Below are 22486 nucleotides of genomic sequence, written 5' to 3' on the forward strand. Positions count from 1 at the left end.
GATCCTGACTTCAATGTGTAGCCACCCCTAAAAGGCTTAGTTTCTTCCTTCAATAAAAAAAACTCTTATATGCTTAGCAAAATAAAAATAAAAACCATGATCTCCTATAGTCTAATGCCTTTAAATTTAGAACCAAAAGATACATATAGTCGCTTGATCCATAAGTGAAATCGAACCAGCATCGTCATGGTCTAGATATTTTGATAAATTTAAGTAAAATCTCATCATATCCATCTAAAAACAAGTAGAGCTAGTCTGGTCTGCTCACTAATCAAACATGATATCCCTGTATCTTTTTTTATAAGTAAACATGATATTCCTATATCATCCAACACATCATCTTTCAAAATTACACTTTATCCTTTTAAAAAATTACAATAATTATCTCAACATTATATTTAGGGAAAATTATACTTTATCTATGAAATAGGATGCCAAATGTTACACGGATAATAATTTAGGAAGAATAAGCGTGTACTTTCATGGTTTAGTGGGGTAAGTGTCACGTAGATAATAATTTAGGGGTAAGTGTAAAAATGGGTATAATTTAGAGGGGTAAAATCTAATTTCTCCTTATGTTTTATTTTGAGATAGATGGTTTAGATTTATTTTCAGAATTTAAAGTTTTAAAAGATGTTTTACAAATAAATGAAAAATACTCCAATTAATGTATTAGAGTATATAAACAATATTGGCTCCCTAGAACTTCTCATTCCCTCTAGGCCTCTCTCTAGCCTAGAGCATGTAGAAACCTCAAAGTGGTTGCTTACAAGATTCTAACCTTTCCAGGTCTGTCAATCAGATCGTGGTATGGATTTTTCTTGTTTTTTCTTTTTGACTTTTTGAGTCTTACTTTGTGTATATGTTATTTTATTTTGGTGGATAGTTTTCTACTAGTGTAATTTAATGGAATCAGACATGGAGGAACTGTGGAAGAGGTTCCGTTTATGGGAAGAGGAGGTGGTTGAAATGGTGATTAAATCAAAGGAAGTTGCATACTCCCAGAAGCATGCTCAGTTCAGTGTTCTAGCAAAACTTCAGATCAATAAGGATTATAATAAAGAAGCTTTTAAAGCTACTGTTATATAGTTGTGGCACTGCTCAAGTTGGGTTTCAATCACTGAAGTGGGAAACAACCTATACATGGCCCTTTTTTTAGAAAGAGAGTAATATGGAGGAGATTATAGCTAAAGGCCCTTGGTCATTTAATAACCGTCTCATTCTTCAGAAAAGATTCCATGGTGATACTAGTCCCAGTGGTGTGAAGTTTCACAATGCTCAATTTGGATTTGTGTTTTTAATATTCCCATTACAAGCATGAATAGAGACATCAGCATTTGATTGGGAAATGAGATCGGTGACTTAGTCGCAGTCGATGTTCTTACCAAACCTTTGATCGATGCGAGGAAAGATTTTGCAAATTGAAGGTGTTGGGTTAAGATAGTTTGACCCCGGTTAATTAATACAGTTACCTAAGTTGATTAATTAGGTTAAATTGCATGCAAATCGTAGAGGCACTAACAAATCGCTAAAAATACTAAATGCAATGGAAATTAAAAGGTGATTTGTTGACAAATGGGAAAAACCTCTTGCAAAGCAAAAACCCCACCAAGTGAATTTAAGGTTACCATTCTCAAGAATCCATTAATCAATAATCAAGTGGTTACAAGTAAAAGGAATCTTACCACTACCCTGACTTATCCCAAAATACCAACCTATAGTTGAACTTGAACCTTCGCTCCAATACCTAATTGGACTTGATCGTGTAGTAGCTTTCTTCCCTTTGCTGCACAAATCTTCAATCTATGACTAACTCCTTTGTAAGGATCTCAGTGCATGACTAACTCCACAACAACCCTTTGATTGTTGTAGTTGATTTGCAACAGTTTCACGTAGAAACACCAACAAGATCTTCAATGTTGGTACTAGAGAATTTGCTTGGTTATAGAATCCAAAGGTGTACAAAAAAAAAAAAAAAAAAACAAGAACTCTTTCTTTTGTAAAAGGAGGTTAGGGTTTCAAAAAGAAAACCTTATGAAGTTTTCTAGGGTTAGAGTTTTCTTTCTCCAGCTCCTTATTTAATAGGAGCTTAATGGGCCTTTTAAATAGGCTCTCCTATTCCAATTAGGTTTATACAAACCTTGAGCTTTCCTGGTCCTATAAAGATTATACAGACCCATAAACAAATAGTCTTTTAGAATTAATATTACAGGCTATATCAAAAATTCCATAAGCTCGATAGATCGAGAGGTATTGAGACAGGTATCAAGCTTTAATAAATCTCGATAGATCGACAGGTATCGAAGAGGTATTGGGACCTACAATTTCAGCTTTTCTTGAGTAATTTTCATGTCTTCAATGTAACCACTTGTAATAATCATCTTGAACTTACTTAGATTTATCCAAATACAAGTAAAGTACATTTTGTCATAAGATATGCCAATTACATAAAAATATGGACCTAACAGAAGGGTTGAATGTTGGCTAGGTTTTTTTTTAGTATGAGAGACTACCTATTTTTTGTTATAGGTGTGGTATTCTCAGTCACAATGTCCCCAAAGAAAAACAAAGTGGCTATCGACGAAGGATGGGAATTTTCAATAAGGACATTGGTTGCGAGCAGTGACATTAAGACCAAACAGCACAGGCAACAGTCCACCAGGTTCTTCGGGATGATGAGGGTACAACGACTTCGAATGTTGATCCCTACATTCATGGGGATAACAACTCATCTCATTTGGAAGTATGAGCCTATTTCAAATTCAAATTTTAGAACTGACTCAGAGAAATGTAGTGACCAAGATAGAGGAGATTTTTTGAATAAGCCAACTTCAAAAGGGATTCAGATCCTCAAGATTTCCTATGGTACTTTACCAATAGATTTACTTAAATCTTAACCACTCTTTTATGATTTAAGGGTCGAGATTCTATCATGTTAGTATTTCACTAACAATACTCTTCAAATAATAAAATAATATTACAAACAAAATAATTAAGAGACTTGCAATAAGGATGGGGTGGAATTTCTATTTGTGATGTAGGCGCTTGCATATGGGTAGTAAGGTTGAAGAAGGTTAATCATGTACTTTACTTTTTACACTCACAAACTTTTTAAAATATTTTTTTTTTATAAGATTGACACTTACAACTTTTTTTTTTTTTTTTTTTGCTGAAGATTGACACTTACAACTTAGAACTTAGAACAAGATACATGATCATAAATTTGCCAACACTAAACCTTATAGTTACACTAAAAAAAGAATTCCTCAAAAAAATAAAATAAAAATTTACCACTAAAAAATGCATTAAAAATAGGACCCACTAACATAAACACTCATAAAACACATGCCCACAAGCATAAATGCCCATAGACACTTAGCCGAAGGAATCCACAGATACGAACACTTAGAAGTTGTAAAATTCATCACCGCACACTTTTGGTGCGGTGGTTACTCTATAAGTATAAATATTTGTGAGATGTGGGAGTAAGAGTCAGGGTTCAAATATTCAAGAGGGAGCTTCACATATAGGTTAGAGTAGAAATTTTATCTTGTAAAAAAAAAAAAAAAAAAAGTTGTAAAATTCATATTGAATCACAATATCAGGTTTCTTCCCATGTATATGCATATATCTCTCACCCAAAAAAAAAAAAAAGGGTTCTTCCTATGTCGAGAACACAATAACTTTCAACAAATCACTAGATCGTTGATATAAATTGAAACAGCACTTTTTAATCTCTGAAATTATGTGACAGCCGCTTTAAGTATGACTTTTGACTTTTCTTTGATTTTGTATTATCTAGTTTTTTTTTTTTGGGTGAAAATTGTATTTCGTAGGTTGGGTTTGGAATTGGGGACATCTGATTTGTGCGAACATCTTGTTTGGTGGGATAATTGGGGCTGGTTTAGAAGCCTATGTAAACATGCACCTTGGGCCTTGGGCCTTGGAGTTGGTGTTTAATCAGCCTGTAGAGTAGGCAAGCAATATAACGAGAAGAGAACATAGTGAATAATTTTGAATATTTTAAAGGCTAAAATGATATCTTTTTTTTTTTTTTTTTTCGCTTTTTAGTATATACTACATACTTCTAAATTTCATGGACTAAAATATAGTTTGGACCAAATTTCACCACACATATATTTTTCTGCCAAGTAATTACATTAGCTGAAAATATATATCCGAGGAAAAAAAAAATGAGACAACATAATTAACATTTCTATCTTTTTATATAGTCCTCCATATATAAGCACAGTGACCACCTTGTCACTGAATCCTTTGGTTTTTATTTGCGAATTTGCATCCTGATCATCCATCTCAGTCTTTATCAATCGGACCCAAATATCACAGCACAAAGGAATTTCAAATACAACTTTGCAAATAATTCGTAACTTCCTTTGAGAGCCCAATTCGATTAAATTAGGCCATTCGCATCACCAATGTTCTACTTAGAAGTTACACGAGCACACACCCTTGCATCCTTATATACTTTTCCTGGTCTGCAATAATAACCCTTGTTGGGAGCACAATGAATGTCTTGTGAGCATATACACAACCCTTCTAATGCACACCCCTCCTTATCTATAGTCACACTATTTTTCAATCCAAGAACTTGGTCAGTCCACTCACTAGAGAAAAGGCCAAATGGATCATACACCTTCTTAACCCTTAAGAATTCTTTAGCATTTTTATACTTGTTGATGACTCCATCAAATGCTATGTTTCGATTCTTCCCCCAATGGGGCAGCGCCCCATACTTGAACAGTGCGAGTTGCTCAACTTCTTCTAGTATGTCTTCATATAACCTAGGAGTTAAGGGGTCTTTACTTCGATAATAAGTGATATCAAAGTCCATTGCATCTTCTTGCTTGCCTAAATAAGCACTCGAAGCCTTAACGTAGCGCATGAGAATTCCATTATAAAGTTCTACACCACACATTGCTTTAGGCTCCAATTCTGTCAGCTTTTGCACATCTTGAATGAAGCTTTTAGCCACGGACAAGCCAACACTGAATGTAGTTTGGTGAAAGAACTCACCCTTAACTCTGGGGTCCCACGCACAAGCTGTGATCAATGCATCATCAACACTATCTAGACAAGTTCCTGATGCTTGAAAGCGATTGTGATATCCAATTACAGGATAACCCGTAAAAAGAATACCTACGAGTCCAAAAAAGTCATAAAATTTTTCATTATTTTAAATTAGTGATATCATTATCAAAAGTTCATAAAATTTTTCGTTATTTTGAATTGATGATATCATTATCAAAAGAAGGTATCTCATGCACTTATCTCATGCGTCCTATATGAGATTGACACATTAAATCCACATGTCAATCTAATTATATAGAGCGCATGAAACGGACAAATATGAAAATTTTACCATTTTCACTCCTAACGCAAATAACGATTGTAATTTCTTAGCACAGTTTAGAAGAAGAGGAAGATAACATTACCATTGTTACTTAAACCATAGGCAGCAGTCTTGAGTGTTAAAATAACTGTCTGTGCACTGAGGCACTTCCCAAGAGCATCACTAAGGGATTCTTGAAAATCCTCTATTTAAACAAGCACAAAACAAAACACCATTTCAAAACCATTAGACTTTTGTTATAATGCTAGCTAGCAAAAATCAAATGCTAGTTCTAAAGGTTGTAAATATTTGTTGGCCAACCTGTGGTTCTGATAACGCCCAGTGCAACTGAAGCTGTGGGGCGGAATGGGGTGTAATCATATAGACCATTGCCAGGTGAGTTTGTGTTGACTCGGTCGTCAATACGATAAACTGCCTTGCGTTGACTAGGATACCAAGTTATGTCGGCAAACTCATGTTCATTGCCAAAACTAGTCACTTTATCTCCCAAGTCCGAATCATCCTTTGTCAAGTAGGTGATGGATCGTTTGAACATGGGTTGTAGTTTTAGAGTGACCTGCAAAGTGAGATTTTTTATTTATTTTTTTAGTTTTTAATTTTCAGCTTTCACTTTAGCACATTGACATGGTTTATTTATCCTGACTTATAAATTTACAGCTCAACAATAAAACTTCAACAATTTATGTCACTCATGCTAATTGCATGTCTTAACTTAGGATATGTTTGGTAGACTGTAATAAACACGGTAATTTAATAGTCATTCTTATAATTTAACTATTCAGTAGTTTGGTTATATTTTTATTACAGGGAATAGTCATTATTTATGAATAACAATTTTTTAAAATGAGAAATAATTATTTATTTCTAAAAGGAATGTAATAGTTATTTCTTAATAGATGTATTAATTTTTACAATTAATATATTTCTAAATAAACAAACTTTCTATATGCACGTAATAATTATGAAAATAATTAAAAAATCATAAAAAATAACTAATCCCTCTTTCAAATTTATAAAATATTATTTTTTAAGAAATATAATTATATGAGTAAGATATTTTTTAAAATATATCTTAGGTTTGGTTTAAAATACTTTCATTCAATTGTCTTCAGGGTTCTATTATTGTGTTGTCACCAAACAAATAAATAGTGATAAGCATTATGTTACCGCATTTTGTATTCCTTGTAATATCTATTTTTATTCCTATACAATTATCATTACAGTCTATCAAACGTGCATCTAGAGATAAAACATAGCCTGCATATATTAGATGGAAAATGCTTTGCTACAAATTTGGTTGGAAAATTTTTATTGAATGTGAATTTCAAAAAAAATCACTATTGGATAACATTTTCTTTTTATATCTTCAATTCTTATAAAATTTTCAGAAAATCAAAGATCATGAATTATATTATCAATCAAATATATAAATTTCAAGTTTTTGTAGTTTAAAAGTATACATAAAAAATTAGTTTATAAATCGAATAGCAAATTCGATTGACACAAAATTTTACATATATATTAAGAACATAAAAACATAAAAAGTATGAAATTTATTTTCAAAATATATAATAATGTTAATTTTTTTATGAAAATTTGCTACAACCAATTTTGTTCAAATTTTGATTTAATTAGATGCTATCAATTCAAATTCTACCATTTTCAACAACACAATCCTATAAATGATGCCTACCAACGACCACAAGTATTAAGTGGTCGTTCGCATTCTCTTTGGGCTGCATGCATGTCGGCTATTGACAATTGTTTAGCCCACAATTTTTTTTTTTTTGGGGACCTGGTTTAGCCCACAATTTACCAACAACATCATTTAATAGTTGTATTGATTAGCCAATTTTGACAGTTGTAGATTTAATAAGATTTAAGCTGATTCTCAAAATCATCGCCAGTTCAACTGAAGCTGTAAAAGCGAATCTAAAGATCACATCTACCATTCCATATATATGGATGGGAAGAGAGACACGTATCACACATGAGTTATGAGTTATGACATATCTTCTATCGGTCCCCCAAAGAAAAAGAAAAACCTATATATCATTTTTTATTATTATCACACACAACATACTCAAAAGGCCCTCAAAATTACTGTGAGAGTGTAAAATAATTATTAATGACCAATTTCCCCTAATAACTTAAATCTTCAGTGTTTGTAAGTCAATTTTCCACATTACAACCCACATCTAATTACAATCTCTCTCTCTAACTCAATGTTAAAGTTAAAGGTGAAAATCATATTTCATTTTTCTTTTCCCATGCATCATATTGTCCAAGGTAAAGTAAAATTCATTTCCAAAAAGGTAATTAATTTTCATCTCTTTTGTTAAAATTTAATCTGGAACAATGATATTTGATTAGCTTTATGAAAATAATCTTAGGGCATGTTTGGATTGAGGGATGAAGGAGGGAGAGTAGAATAGAGTTGACTAAAAATAAGCTAATTTTGAACCAAATTTACTTTACTCTATTCTATTTTACTCCCCCTACTTTCCCCTCAATCCAAATGGGTCATTAGTTTGGTTAGTGTTAATATATTGAGTTATATGCTAAATATTCATCTTTATTTGGTTAGCCAGGTTGAGGGTCTTCAGACTATTAGGTGATTTTATTGTTACGTTAAGTTGCAATAGTATCTTTAATAAATTAGATTCTATTATGTTATGTTTTAAATTTTATTTATTATTTTTATATTATAATTTTAATATTGTAGACTGTGCTTATTTTATTTGTAAATTTTTTTTTAATTTTGAATGACTACTAGAAAAATCAATTCAGATCTGAAGAACTAATAATAATAATAATAATAATAATAATAATAATAATAATAATAATATAACATTTAATTGCATCTAAAATAGTATCCCTTGATAGTTTTTACAAAAATATAGAAAATTATAATAAAAATATCATAGACGAATAGTGAATTTATCAGAAAGAATTAAAAATAATGAATAATACAATAAAAATTTAACAATGAAAATAATTTTAATGATATTCAAATATGTAATATAAAAATGTATTGGTTATATAAATAAATCAATAAATAAATACCTAGCAAGATTCTTTTCTAAATACATATATTATTGACGGAATTTTATTGGCAATAATTGTTATAATTTTTTTTTTCATAAAGAAATTTTAAAAAATTAAAATTGATGAAATTCTACTTTAGGTTAATTGGATTGGCTATATTATCAACTAAAAAAATGTTAACAAAACCTAAATACAAAACTTATTTAATAATTTTGTACCTCAAGCAACAAGAAGTATTGACTTTAAAAAAATTTAAATAATATATTATAGTTTTCAGTTAACTTAATCATTAAATTTTTGTATTTTTAAATAAGAAATATGAGATTTAAATCCCGCATCATAAACAAAAACCGATCAAATATCTTGATTTTATGATAAAAAGTAATAATTTTTTTTTGAACAAGATAAAAAGTAATAATTATAAAGCAAACATAGTGCAACTTAATTGCTATTTATAGTATTTGATAAATTATAAAAGGAATTAAGTTATCTCATTGAATTACAAAGCTTTTTTACCATAAGCAATATCTACTTTTGAAGGTTGCCATGTAAAGTGGAATCGTACATCCTGCCACGATGTTCCAGTGGAGCTGACCGCATTTATTCTTTAATTTATTTCTTATACTTTTTTATTTTTTTATATGATTATTTCTTATACTTTTTTTGAGAAACATTTCTTATACTTTATTACACGTTTTGTTTATTTTTATTAGTACCTGAGAAATATATTTAGTGGGCCACTTTTTTTTAGAAGAAATTTAGTGGGCCACTATGAATTGGGGAAAACAGCATAACTGCAAGTCAATCAAGGTTTCATTGGTTGACTTGAGTAAAACTAAAAGTAGATAAGCAAATGCATTGTTCCTGAGTATGTAAGACGCGTCTCTTCATTTAAAAAAAGAAAAAAAGAAAAAAAAAGGGGATGCAAAATGCAGAAGGAAAGAAACACATATATTTATGGATAAAGTTTAGCTAATTGTAGGTTTTTTTTTGGTTGAGATAACTAGTTTGTAATTAATGACTACAACTTTACTCAATATTTTTTTTTAATATGAATTTTGACAAATTCACCATTAAATTACATTTTTGTTTTATCTCTTTCATGCTTATAAAATTTCTATGATACTAAAATTAATAACTATATCATTAATCAAATATTTAAATTTTAAGTTTTTGTAGTTGTTTAAAATTATACATAAAAAATAAGTTTATAATTAAATAATAAATAATATCTGATTGATACAAAATTTGATATATGTATTAAAAATATAAAAAATATGTAATTCAACGATTAAAATTTTAAAATATGTAATTACGTTAATATTGTAGCTATTGGTTATAAACCAACGTGTAACCAAACTTAATCCAATACGAAGTAAGTTATTATACCCTAGACATGCTTTTGTCCTATTTTTCTTTTAGGGTTTTAGCTATTTATTTATTTTAGATTCCCATTAGGATCTATTTAGTTCTTGAGAATGATTGCCTTTTATTATTTTTTATTTTTATTTTTATTTTTATGGGAGAATGATTGCCTGTTGGTAGTTTACGTTTACAAGAATTAGAATCTATTCCCAAATCAAGAGAACCTACAAAAGTACAATTGCAAGGCTGTCCTCGAGAACTGATATTGTAAGATGAGTATGAAGCATAAACATTTTCTTTTATAAAATCAACTCTAGATAGTTAAAAAAATTTAAAAGAAAAAATAAATATAACAGTGGTAAGTATACAAGATATGTAAAAATTGTCATTTCCAAATAAAATGTGCATGAGACTTGACGTTCTCGTGTCTTATCAAAAAGAGAATTTTGTCAAGAAAAATAAATAAATAAATTTGTACGAACTCTCAAATATTAACAATCCTTATCGTGCAGTCGTGTATATGGAACAAGTTTGTTTGTTTGTTTGTTTTTTTTTTTCATGAATTTTTTTTTTTTTTTTTTTTTTTTTGATAAGATGCTTTCTTTTAGTTGGATCTCCAATTTTGGAAGTATTCTTATCACCTCTTAAAAAAATTAAACGGAATATAACAAAATTTCTCAAACATTATACTGAGATCAAAATTTGACTACAAGAAACACCAAATATATATATGAAGCACAATTGAGACTCACCACTTCAAGCAAGTACACCAAGTTACGAAGCATACCTGTGAAATGACTCCAAGAACTCCAAGTGAAACTTTTGCTGCATTAAAATCTTTGTCACCATCTTTGAGACTCCAAACCCTTGCGAATCCAGCGAACCCCGGAGTAACAATTCGAAGTTCCAGAAGGTAATCATGGACTGAACTCCCATTAGCCCACAAAGTGCTACCATGTGCACCTGTGCTCAACAGGCCTCCAATTGTCAAACCCCACCAATATGGTGTATAAGGCAAGGCTAGCCCAGCCTTGGCAGCCTCGTTGATTAGCTGCCTCAATGTCACACCACTCTCCACCGTTATCGTCATAGCTTCAACATCAACTTTTAGAGTACGATTGAGATACTTGGTGCTTATCAAAAGCCCATCTTGCCCATCTAAACAAACTAGCTTCGGAATGCTATGTGAATAACGTGTTGCAACTTTCATTTTCCTTTTGTTCCTGCTTGCTTTTGACACTATGGAAATGAGCTCTTGCTCGGTGGACGGGAACGCCACCTCGGCGGCTAGACAAATGCTCCGATCAGGGAAGGCACCATAGGAGTTTGTGATTGTGCAATCTGTATTATCTGATGAACATTTGATGGGGTCCTCTGGGGGGATGCAACACACAACAAAGATTAACAGGAAGAGGCAGCAAGATTGGAAAAGTCCGCGTAATAATACCATTTAAGTTTCGGTGGTGCTTTCTTCTTTTTCTCTGGTGGTGCTTTCTTCTTGGTATTAATTATGCATCTTAGTTGATTAACATTAATGTTACGCATATATATAGTTGAGTGGCTTAGACGGGAATATATTAAAGAAACTGTAACCCATTTTTAAAATGCTTTGAAGAAAGGTATTCATTTTCTTCATTACTGTTGGCCAAGTGGCTCATAAGTGACAGACAAGTCCCAATCGTAAAACCTTGTTCAAGTGTGAAACAAATAGCAAATAATATACTGATGGAGATTTAGAGAATTTTTTTACACCGTTATATATTTGAGGTGATCTATTGTGATTATTTCGTAATAAAAGTTGTGGTCAGTGGTTAACATGTGTTGCCTTGATTATGCCAAAGGACTTAAAAAATTCAAAACAAACTTCTAGAAATAAGTTCAAATGATAAGGATGCATGCAATTGTGTAGACTCTCAAAGAACGGACAATTCTTGTACTGATATGTAAATGGCAAGCAATTGCCTGCCTTAATGGAAAGGTATGTAGCAAATCCTCTCCCACTATAATCAGTTAAGCTGTAATTAGCAATTGATTGGTATTAAAGGAATGGTATGTAGCAAATCCTCTCCCACTATGGTCAGTTAAGCTGTAATTGCATTTGATTGGTACTAGTAATTCCATCAAATCACAATACAATCGTAAGTTCCATTTAGCACAATTAATAAAATTTCTTATGGTATTGGGTTCTAACTCTTATTACACCAAAAATTAATTGAATTTTTGAGCTGATGATAACAAACAATCTCATGAAAAAGAAGTTATAGCTGGATTGAAATCTTATCATATCTTAGAAAAAGAAAAGATCACAATAAAATCACAATTTGTTTCTCTACCACAAAGTTTAGAACTGATAATACTTGTTGCGCCGACTATATGTTTTTCTTGCGTCCAAGCATGGAGGTGTCTTGTCTATATCTAAACAAAAGATTACCTAATTTATTGTATATAATGATAAAAACGAAAATGGACTTTGTTATTTAATGGTTTGGGACCGAAAAGCTTGGTGGGATGGGATAATCCGGAAAAACGACCATTCGAACCCAGATTGTTGGGTCCTTGTGACTGGTGGGTCGGGGTGTTTTTTAACTTGATTTTTTTTTTTCCTGAATAAAAAAAGTGTCTTTGGTGTGGAGTGTGGACTTATCGACCCTACGTCATGTGACTATAATAAATAATAACATATATACACAATAGATGTTTTGACGTGACTCACTTAGTGGCGGAGCCAGGAATATATCTTTGGAGGGGTCATATGTAATTTTTTTTTTTTTTTTTTTTTTTGTGTATATGAAATGTAAAATAGAAATATATAGTACTTCATAACTCAATTTTTTCCCTTTTATTTGTTGAGATAATTGTTAAAATACCTATATGTTCATTTTAAAGATAATGAATATTTAATTATTGTAATTTGTTTACACATGTATTTATAGATTGTATTTTATTTAAATGAAAATTATATTTATTTTTAGACTTTTTTAAATATGTATGTATATTATTAGATATGGGGGGCCAAAATAATAAGGTTATTTGAAAATTATCAAATTATTTAAGATATTTTCAAAAAAAATAATTAATTGTTTCAAAAATTTTGGGGGGTCCAGGCCCCCTTGGTCATCAAGTGGCTCCGCCACTGGACTCACTCAAACCGTTCTTCAAGTGAAGCAATTCGGAGATTTTTATGGTCAAGCCACATCTCATAGTTAGTTTGAAATCGAAATCATTGAGATTTGTTGCTTTATATTGGGTTTTCAAGTATTCACTTCTTCACCTGTCACGCCCGACATTCAATTTTGCAGTCTTTGATGTAATGGAAGTGTGATACAAAGTGGACAAAGTGAGAGATCCTACAACTACAAGGAAGTTGCACTATGAGTATGAGTGCGTATTGTGCTTTGACGCCAAGTAGTTTATTTGGCCCAACACTTTTTTTTTTTTTTTGACGAAAGAAGATAATGGCCCAACACTTCAACACACTATACCTTCGCTTCACCCATACGTTTCAACAGGTTCTTGCCACATCGAAAGAATTTACTTAGTGGACACCTTAATGATTTTCCCATTCGTTTCTTGAGTGGAAAGAGTCATCTGAATTGAATTCTTTGTGGAACTCTCTCGTGGCTTCGGGGTGACACCTATGCTTTTATGGTGATCCGGTGTTAGGTAAAGAGAATCTTCCGCTTTACATAATGATTAAGTTTAGCAATGCTCCAAGTGTACAATTAACTTGCCAAATGAAGCTAATGAAGTGAAAACGAGTACAAATCTTCTGTCCCATTTTTCCTACTCCATTCTATACTCTACCAATAAAAGCTTGCCACGTGTTAACATAATTAATTAAATACTATTATTATTGACTTATTAATATTACCATTAATTAATTAAATACATAATTAATAATAGTATTTAATTAATTATGTTAACACGTAGCAAGCTTTTATTAGTAGAGTATAGAGTGGAGCAGGAAAAGTAGGACAGAATATTTGGATTCAAGTTTACATTATGCTAATTAAGATAACAATTAATTCACACTTTTGTATTTTCTTTGTGCTCCACAATTCCTTTATAACCAAGTCTTTCCAATTCCATAAGTTGTTTTTATCTATTTCTGTTTTTGTAATGATCTAAATTTGTCATTGATCCACAGCTTCCTACACGTATGTCGGTATGTGGACATGGAAAATTTACCCACCTTTTAGAACCACTGGAGGAAAAAAAAAAAAAAAAAAAACACCACTGAAGAATGTAAGAAACCAATAATCTCTGCTTTCATATACTCCTGTTTTAGTCAATACCATCTTTAAGACGGACAAAATGGGCTTCTGCCCTATTCGGGCAAATTAATTAGCTTTTTGCCCTTCTTCCCAAACTAAATAGGGAAATACCCTTCTTTTGAAAATCGACTTTCTCAAAATCGAGTTTTAAAAAAAAAAAAAAAATCTGGAACCCTATAGTGACGTTTTCAAGGACCTATAGTGACGTTTTTAAGGACCTATAGTGGCGTTTTGTAACTTGATATCCATAAATCGAGTTATAGGCAATAAAATTGCCTATAACTTGATTTTATGGATATCAAGTTACAAAAAATTGCCTATAACTCAATTTTATGGATATCAAGTTACAAAACGCCACTATAGGTCCTTAAAAACGTCACTATAGGTCCTTGAAAACGTCACTATAGGGCTTAACTCGATTTTCAAAAAGTCGATTTTCAAAAAAGGGGCATTTCCCTATTTAGTTTGGGAAAAATGGCAAAAGGCTAATTAATTTGCCCAAAAAGGGCAGAAGCCCATTTTGTCCTCTTTAAGACTCTCTACTCTCAACCATCCAATTAAATGTTACAGTTAACATGTTTAGGAATTTAAGTACTCACATCATGTAATAGAGAAAATACCACATTTGGGTCTTTGTCAAATGTTGCTGCTCATGTTTTAGCCAAGTGGTCTTTGTCAAACAACTATTCGGCTCTTTTGATGTGGGGTTGGGGCCTCCTTGTTTTGTATCTATTATTAGAGTTGAGGCTCTTTCTCTGTCTGTGTAGTTTTGTTTCTTGCTTAATAAAATATCTGGTTCATCAAAAAAAAAAAAAAAAAAAAAAAAACCACATTTTAACTCAACTGGTAAAGTCTCTAATAGTTGAATAAGAAATCGAGGGTTTAATCTCTGTTTACACTAAAAACCGATTGATATCTTGATTTGATGATAAATAGCTATTATCAGGAGCGGATGTCATAAGTTTGAAACTCTATAAAAATTAAAATTAAAATAAATAAATAAAATCCAAAATTTACCTACATTAAACTCATACAAAGTTATGTAAAAATACATATTTATTATAGTAACCATATAAATTTATATTAGCACTATTTATTTTTCATTTTATTATTTATTATTTCTTTACGTATTTTGAGATAAAGAAAGAAAGTAGATGGTGGTGGTTGTGTGTGAAGAAAAAGAAATAATTTAAAATATAAAAAGGAAATTAATATTTCATGAAATGTAGTATAACATAAATAATCTGATATGGGGTGTTTTGAAAAATGAGAATATAAAACAGGAAAAGTAAGTTTTTATGAGAAAATAGACAGAAATTTTTGCATATGTGCTCTTATAATGCTGATCTCAAAATAAATAAAGCTACTAAAACAAAGAGTGTTTAAAAATAATAAAGCACTTATCAGAACAAATAAATATTAATGAATTTTTAAAATAAATATGGACAAATGAAGCTACTAAAATGTAAGGGTTTGTTTAGTTGGAGGGGTGGAAAAGTGGGTGGATAGAAAATATTTTAATTTCCCTTATTTTTTGTTTGGTTGGGAGTGAAAAAAGTGAAAGGTTGGAAAAAATGAGTTTGCACAAATTTGCTAATATACTTGTAAGGACTCAATTTATATCGATCCCTAAGGACTCAATTTATATCAATCCCTAAGGAGTATTGGGTTCGAACGTTAAAGGCCCAAACAATAAAATTTGTAGAGAGTGGGCTAAAAGGTTAGGCCTTGATGAACGGACAGTCGTTAGTCATGGTGTTCATGACGATTGCACAGAAATGAACCGAGCGTGTCCAAGAAGACTTTCTCCTCGGCACGGCCTGAGCGGCTTCAGTCCTTGGACCTCGTCCGAGGAGTTTAATATTTTTATTATTCTTTTTATGATAGGGTTCAATGGCCCTGGAGATGATCTGCCTAATTCTCTTGTTTTTTTCTCTCCCTTTGGCGTGGATGAATTCTTACATTATATAGCCTCTCTCAGTTGATCCTGACCTTCCATCTATTGATCAGGCAGGAAATTACTCGAGTGCTTGTCCCATCAGCCGTCTTTCCCCACTTTCTGTTAGTTGCAATAACCGAAGTCACACTGTTCAGGGGTCTTTTTCCATTATTGTGGTCAGGACGTTTGTTGGCACATTCAATGCGGAGGTAACAACTTTTCCTTGAACTGCTCCCACACTGTACCCCCGTGCGAGTCCCACTGTACTTGTCCTTTCTTCTGGGAGCGCTTTGGGGACTGCCTTTGATGGCATGTCATTCTTCACTTCCAGGTTTTGGGATGCCGAGGACAGGATCGTCCTCAGCTGCATTTCTAGGCCATTTGGACTTTCGCTGCATGTTTTCGGCAATGTCTCTCCTCGGCGCAGGCCTTGGGCCCTAATGTAAAGTGGGCCGGGGTCACAAATTTTCTGGCCCCACAATACTCTTGTTACAAAATGATGCCCAATTAAAATAAAAAAGTGAAAAACAACCCCAAAAAAAAAAAAAATAAAACCCAATTATGTCCTTATTAAATAAAAAAAAGTAACACATTTATTTAGCAAAAAAATTGTGTTTGTGCAGATGAAAAAAAAAAAAAAAAAAGTAAAGGCTACTGTCATGGACGAAGCCCATGTACAAGTGCACATGAACATTTTCATCCATTAGTAGCCTCATTTTCTCCCTTCAGTTTTCTCTCCATTTTGGAGAGAACTTTTTGGTAGACTCGGGAAGAAAACACCCGGGCCCTACCATTTATTTTCCTTCCTCCCTATTCAACCAAACACATTTTTAAAATGTTTACCTTCCTATTTTCCCTCCAAAGTTTTCCATCTACCTTATTTTTCCTCAAAAAACCACGGTCTAAGAGTTTAAAAATAAAATGCTCACGTCAAAAAGGGCTCATGATGCCCTTACACAGAAAATACTTGCGGCCCCAAGGTTTGAAAGCCATTGGTGTTGATCCAAAGAGGATAACATTTCTCTGAGGTAAAAATCTTATGCAAATGATCTTTCTAACATTCCTTTGTACCTACTACTTACGGTGGAAAGTTAGGACTTTAGTTCTAAGATTAAAGATTAAAATAAAAAGTTGATTGATGATGCCGAAAAATCAACAGTAAGTCACACGATTCTCACATGTTCGAAACAACACCTGCACAACACAAAAAGAGAAGACCTAGCAGAGAGCACCGGGATAGTGCCGACCAAATACCCTCCGAAGGTCAAGTTAGAAATTCTCACAACTCTAGATTGCCGGAACTGGGGTAAATTATGCGTACCTTGATTAATGAGGGTATTGGGGCTTTTATAGTAGTAAAGGGTTGACATCTTTTCCTTGGTTTAGAAGTATTTTCCTTATAGGAATCCTTATGAGCGTATTTTGTGGAACCATTTCCTTGTAGGAGTCTTTCTAAGCGTGGGGCACAAGATATTTCCTTGTATACACATGCGTGAAGGCCAAGTAAGGTTATGTTAGAACCATCAGTCTCGTGTATACCCTCAATGTTGTCAGCTTTCCATCTTCTCCCAAGTTGACCTCGTCAGCTTCAAGCTGTAGACTCCCTTACTGTCGTCACCTGTCAATGGCCAAGTGTAAGACCGACAGGCTTATTTGGTACGTCGCTCTATGCCTTTTTCGTCAGTGAGTATTCATATTTGCAATATTATCTATATCAGTTACCCCCTACTCCATAGCTTTGTCACCTTAAGTTGACGAGTTATGGAGTTTGAACTTTATTATTTAATTTTATTTTACTCAGGAGAGAGAGAAAATCGTGTATGGGCGATTGCCTCGAGCAGCCTTTATTTAATGCTTGCACACGTGGCGCAACCCCATTAGCTCTACGTCTGGACGAGGGCGTCGCTTCGTCTTCTGTGCATATTCTTCCTTATATATATCTCGTTTCCTCCTTCATTTTCTCCTATTTCATTTCTTGCTGATCATCAGAGAAAACTCGTCACTTCAAGGACCACTCACATCATCGTGCTTTCATTAATTTTGCTAAGACCGTCTCTTTTCACGAAACTGTCTGCTTTACTTGGTATGTCACTTTTACTCTTACTTCCGCTCATTTTTATTTACTTTTATCTTAGTTGAATGTGAAACTTTTTAGAGAGGTCGTCAACTTAGGTTCTTATAATACCTCCGTCAGTTGTAGGTAAGACGTCTAAAGAAGCGACGAGTGAACAGTCGTCAGTCCGCAAAGGAGTGGGCTACGACGAGGTCTTCCCATAAGGTCAAGAGCCCAAGGAGGGCTTCTCTTGGTCATCAGAGAGGGTAATGTCAGCCCAACCTTTTGACGAGGAAATGGAAAGTTATGGAGAAAAAGATGAGGAGGAAGGGAGAGAGAGTGACGGGGATGAGGAGGTCATAAAGAGTACCTCAGGGGGCCCAGGAGATGACCGTCCCTTCATTCTTTTTAAAGAATGGACAATTAATGACTTTTTGCCGACGATGTCGAAAAAGATTTTCAAAAATTTATGTGCCCGTTTCCAATTCGTCTTCCTGGAAAGTTTGAAAAGTGTTATACAGGGAAGACCGCAAACATTGGCATGTATGATGCCATGTTCGCGGCAAGATTAAGATTGCCTTTGACGACACTTTACCATTAGTTGGCCAATTTTTTGGGTTTGTCCATCAGCCAGTTCACCCCTAACGCTTGGAGGATATTTATTGGGGTTGAGATTTTGTGGGGTGGTATAAGTGGAGAGAGCCGTCAACTAACTCTTGATGAGTTCTTCTAGTGTTATTATCCTTAACACATTGTCTCGTCCCAAGGAATTTACCATTTCTCCGCAAGGAAGAAGGAGCTAAGGCTGGTATTTGATATGCTCGATTCCAATAGGAATTGGAAGGGTAGGTATTTTTTTGTTAAGGGGACGAACTGGGTATGTCATCAAGAAGAGTGGGAGATGATGCCCCATGGTTTTGACAACATTTAGGCTTTTGTCATGAATTGAGGTTGAGCCCGTCCTTTTTTTTTTTTTTTGTTTCCTTTAGTTTACTTGTTTCGAATTTCTAACATCGTCTGCCTTTATTTTCTTTCAGCTAGTGTTCGTCCACATATCACAGGCGAGCAGGAGGCTTTTATCCGTAGGGTAACAGAGATCCCGTTGGATGAGCAGAAGTGTCGGGATCTTATTACACTTGAGACTTTGCACGCCTACTGCGGGGGACCCAAGCCAACACAAGAAGCCCATCGACTTAACGCTTATTCCCGTCGGCGTAAGTCACCTACTTTAACACTTTCTTTCTTTTCATCGGCTTGACTAAGGCCGTCACTTGTCTTAATCCTTTATTTGCCTTTTTGTAGAAATGGAGGTAGCTAGACTAAGAGCGTAGGTAAGAGCTATTGCTGCACGCAATAAAGAAGAGGGGAAAGGAAAAGAAAAGGAAGGGGCATCCTCGTCAGCTCCCAAGGCCATCACTAAGGGAGCGGCTAAGAGGAAAGGTGACGGAAAGGACGACTACCGGTCCAAACAAGTGTCCGTCACTCTTGGGGAGAAGCTTCCTATGAAGCCGTCGCCTCCACAACCTAAGCACGGGGCAAGCAAAGTGCTAATGACGACATCAGGCCCCGTCGTTCAGGATCCTGACCGTTGTCTTCTCACTAACAAGGATTATGCCTTGGAGATGGTGGAGTCCATGATCAGGGACAAGGATGTTGACCCTTGTGCTGAGCAAGGGACAAATGAGTTGGGGGCATCGGGTCTTTTTGACCTTGTTCTGGTATGCTTCTTCCTGTGTTTCTTTGTTTATTTCTCTCTTATGCCTAAAATCTAACAGAAGTCCTGTTTTGTAGGTAATGGTTCGTATGAAGGTGTTGCAAGATAGGGGCGTTGCCAAAGAAGGGGTGATCACCCGTTTGCACAAGCGCATCAAGAACATGACCGATGGGCAAAAACAGTATAAGGAGGCCCTCCAAACCCTTAACCAAGATGTGAAAGAGTTGAGGGAAAAGCTAGAGGAGGAGGGTCATCAGAAGAAGAAAGAGCAGGAGGCTAAGGAGATGGCGGAGAAAGAGTTGGCGACCCTTTTAAGCTAGGTGGAGACGGCCAAGGCTAACGTCGTGAAGGAATTTAGGGCGTCGCAAACATTTGTTGATTCCTTTGCTGAATACTATGGTGACGGGTTTGAGGATTGCCTTAAACAGGTCAAATTCGTCTACCCTCACCTGGATTTTTCTAAGGTTTCAATGGATGCCCCCTTGCCGTCGACACCTGCAGGCGATGCTACTCTTGAAGAGAATGACGACTTCATTAAATCTGAGGCGAATCCAAAGGATGATGGCGTCATTCTTACTCAGCCTGCTGTTGTGGATAAGCCTGTCATTCTTCTGACCCCGTCGACCAATACTCCAACTAAAGAAGCTCAAACCTTCCTCCAAAGGGCGACGAGGTCCCACAAGACCCCCTCGCCCTCTTGAACCTTGTTTTTTGTTTCCTTGTAAATTCAATCTAATTTTAGAACAATGTTTCAATGCCCTTTTGTTTTTTGGGCTCTGTTTGTAGAACATTGTTTTATTTATGGTTTGTTATATTCGTTGCTTTCAATATGTGTGTATGTTCCTTTCTTGCCCTTGTGAATTTGTCTATTTTTTTACTTGAGAATTTTGTTTCGTCTGCTTCGAACTAGCTAATTTGTGGGCCAATAAATTTTACAATAGTCTCGTCCACTTTGTGGGCTAAGAAACTTGTTCCTTTGTGGATTTTAATTTCTTCATGTGATGTATCTTGTTCAATTGTGGACTTTGTAGTTTTTAACTTATCCTTAGGGGATGAACCCGTCATCTTTATTGACTAAGTTATGAACCCGTCTACTTGTGGATTCATCCACCTAAATTATGGGTCATATAAAATCATGTTAAGTCGTTCTTGTAGATATTAAGTCATCCGTGCATAATGAAGCCGTCCACTTTAGCGATGAACTCATCCTCTTTCCTGTTTTTACAAACTCGTCTATTTGTGGACTTCACAACATTAACTCATTCTTATAGGATGAACTCGTTCATTCTCTGGACCTTAATTCGTCCATTTGTGAACTCGTCCACTTTTATGGACAATTATTAATTCATTCTTTTAGGATGAACTCGTTTATTTTATGAGCTTACTAATGAACTCGTCCACATTATGGATCTGGTAGTAAACTCGTCCACTTTATGGACTAATGAACTCGTTTACTGATGAGCTCATCCACTCTATGGACTTAGCATAAACTCATCCACTTTTATGGATTGACAAACTCGTCCACTTTATGGACTTAGTAATAAATTCGTACTTTTTGTGGACTTAATGATTTTTCATCCTTCTGGGATGAAGTCGTCCACTTTATGGACTTAGTAATAAATTCGTCCTCTTTGTGGAGTTAATGATTTTTCATCCTTTTGGGATGAAGTCGTCCACTTTATGGACTTAGTAATAAATTCATCCTCTTTGTGGACTTAATGATTTTTCATCCTTCTGGGATGAAGTCGTCCACTTTATGGACTTTAATAATAAACTTGTCCTCTCTGTGGACTTAATGATTTTTTGTAGGTAGACTCCTTAGCCATTCTTGAATAAACTCCTCTTAATATGATAAACCACACATTCATAGAAAAAGTACTTTAAAGGAAAAAAGATCTGCCCCTTGGGCTTTAAAAGAGTATTGTAGCAAAAACTAAAGTAAATGGAAAAACTGAGGAGCATAGCTAAAATTAACTAAGGTAAACTAGAAATAAAAGGGTGCTACTCTCCATGCCATCTTCTCTACTAGTAGTACTTCCGTAGGTGCTCGGCATTCCCTGGATGGTGCAATTTCCGTCCGTTTAGTGCCTCCAAGTGGTAGGTGCCTTTCCTCTGCCATGACGTGATTCGGTAAGGTCCTTCCCAGTTAGGGCCAAGCTTCCCGTAGGTAGGGTCTCTAGCAGCACCCATGACTTTCCTTAGAACAAGATCTCTAACCTGAAAGTCTCGATGTCAGACCTGGGAATTGTAGTGCTTGGCTATGCGGTCCTGGTACCATGCGAGTCTTTGTTCGACTGTCACCCTGACTTCGTCAATTAGATTGAGTTGAAGACACATAGCCTTGTTGTTTTTGCTTTCATTATGATTGTCCAACCTGTAGCTTGTAAGTCCGACCTCGGCTAGGATGACTGCTTCGCTCCCGTATGTTAGCCTAAATAGTGTCTCTCCAGTAGGTGTCCTTGCTGTCGTCCTGTATGCCCATAGTATGCTTGGCAGCTCTTTGGTCCAGTCGTCTATAGAACCTATTTCTTGCATATCGATGGAATCTATTAGTGGAGCAAGCTAAACAAAAGAAAGTAAATTATTAAGGGCGATCATATGTTCTGCTGAAGCGGCTTTGGCAAGGTGGTCGGCTTGCTTATTCTCTCCTCTGGGGATTTGGATGATCTTGGCCTGTAGGTCGTCCACCCTTCTCCTTACTTGCTCCAAGTACTTCTTCATC

The 22486-nt window shown here is 34.4% G+C and overlaps 1 protein-coding gene across 1 annotated transcript; it reads right to left on the minus strand.

Moving 5' to 3' along the window:
• Positions 1-4171: 4171 nt before the first annotated feature.
• Positions 4172-11279, minus strand: LOC115954461 (probable L-gulonolactone oxidase 6). Its single transcript, XM_031072315.1, has 4 exons — positions 10572-11279; positions 5672-5927; positions 5454-5555; positions 4172-5157 (listed from the first exon to the last, which is right to left on the minus strand). Exons 1-4 carry the CDS (start codon positions 11232-11234, stop codon positions 4442-4444), a joined length of 1737 nt encoding a protein of 578 aa, XP_030928175.1. The 5' UTR covers positions 11235-11279; the 3' UTR covers positions 4172-4441.
• Positions 11280-22486: the final 11207 nt, after the last annotated feature.

The sequence above is a fragment of the Quercus lobata genome, chromosome 8, assembly GCF_001633185.2.
Source record: "Quercus lobata isolate SW786 chromosome 8, ValleyOak3.0 Primary Assembly, whole genome shotgun sequence".
NCBI classification, from domain to species: Eukaryota; Viridiplantae; Streptophyta; class Magnoliopsida; order Fagales; family Fagaceae; genus Quercus; species Quercus lobata.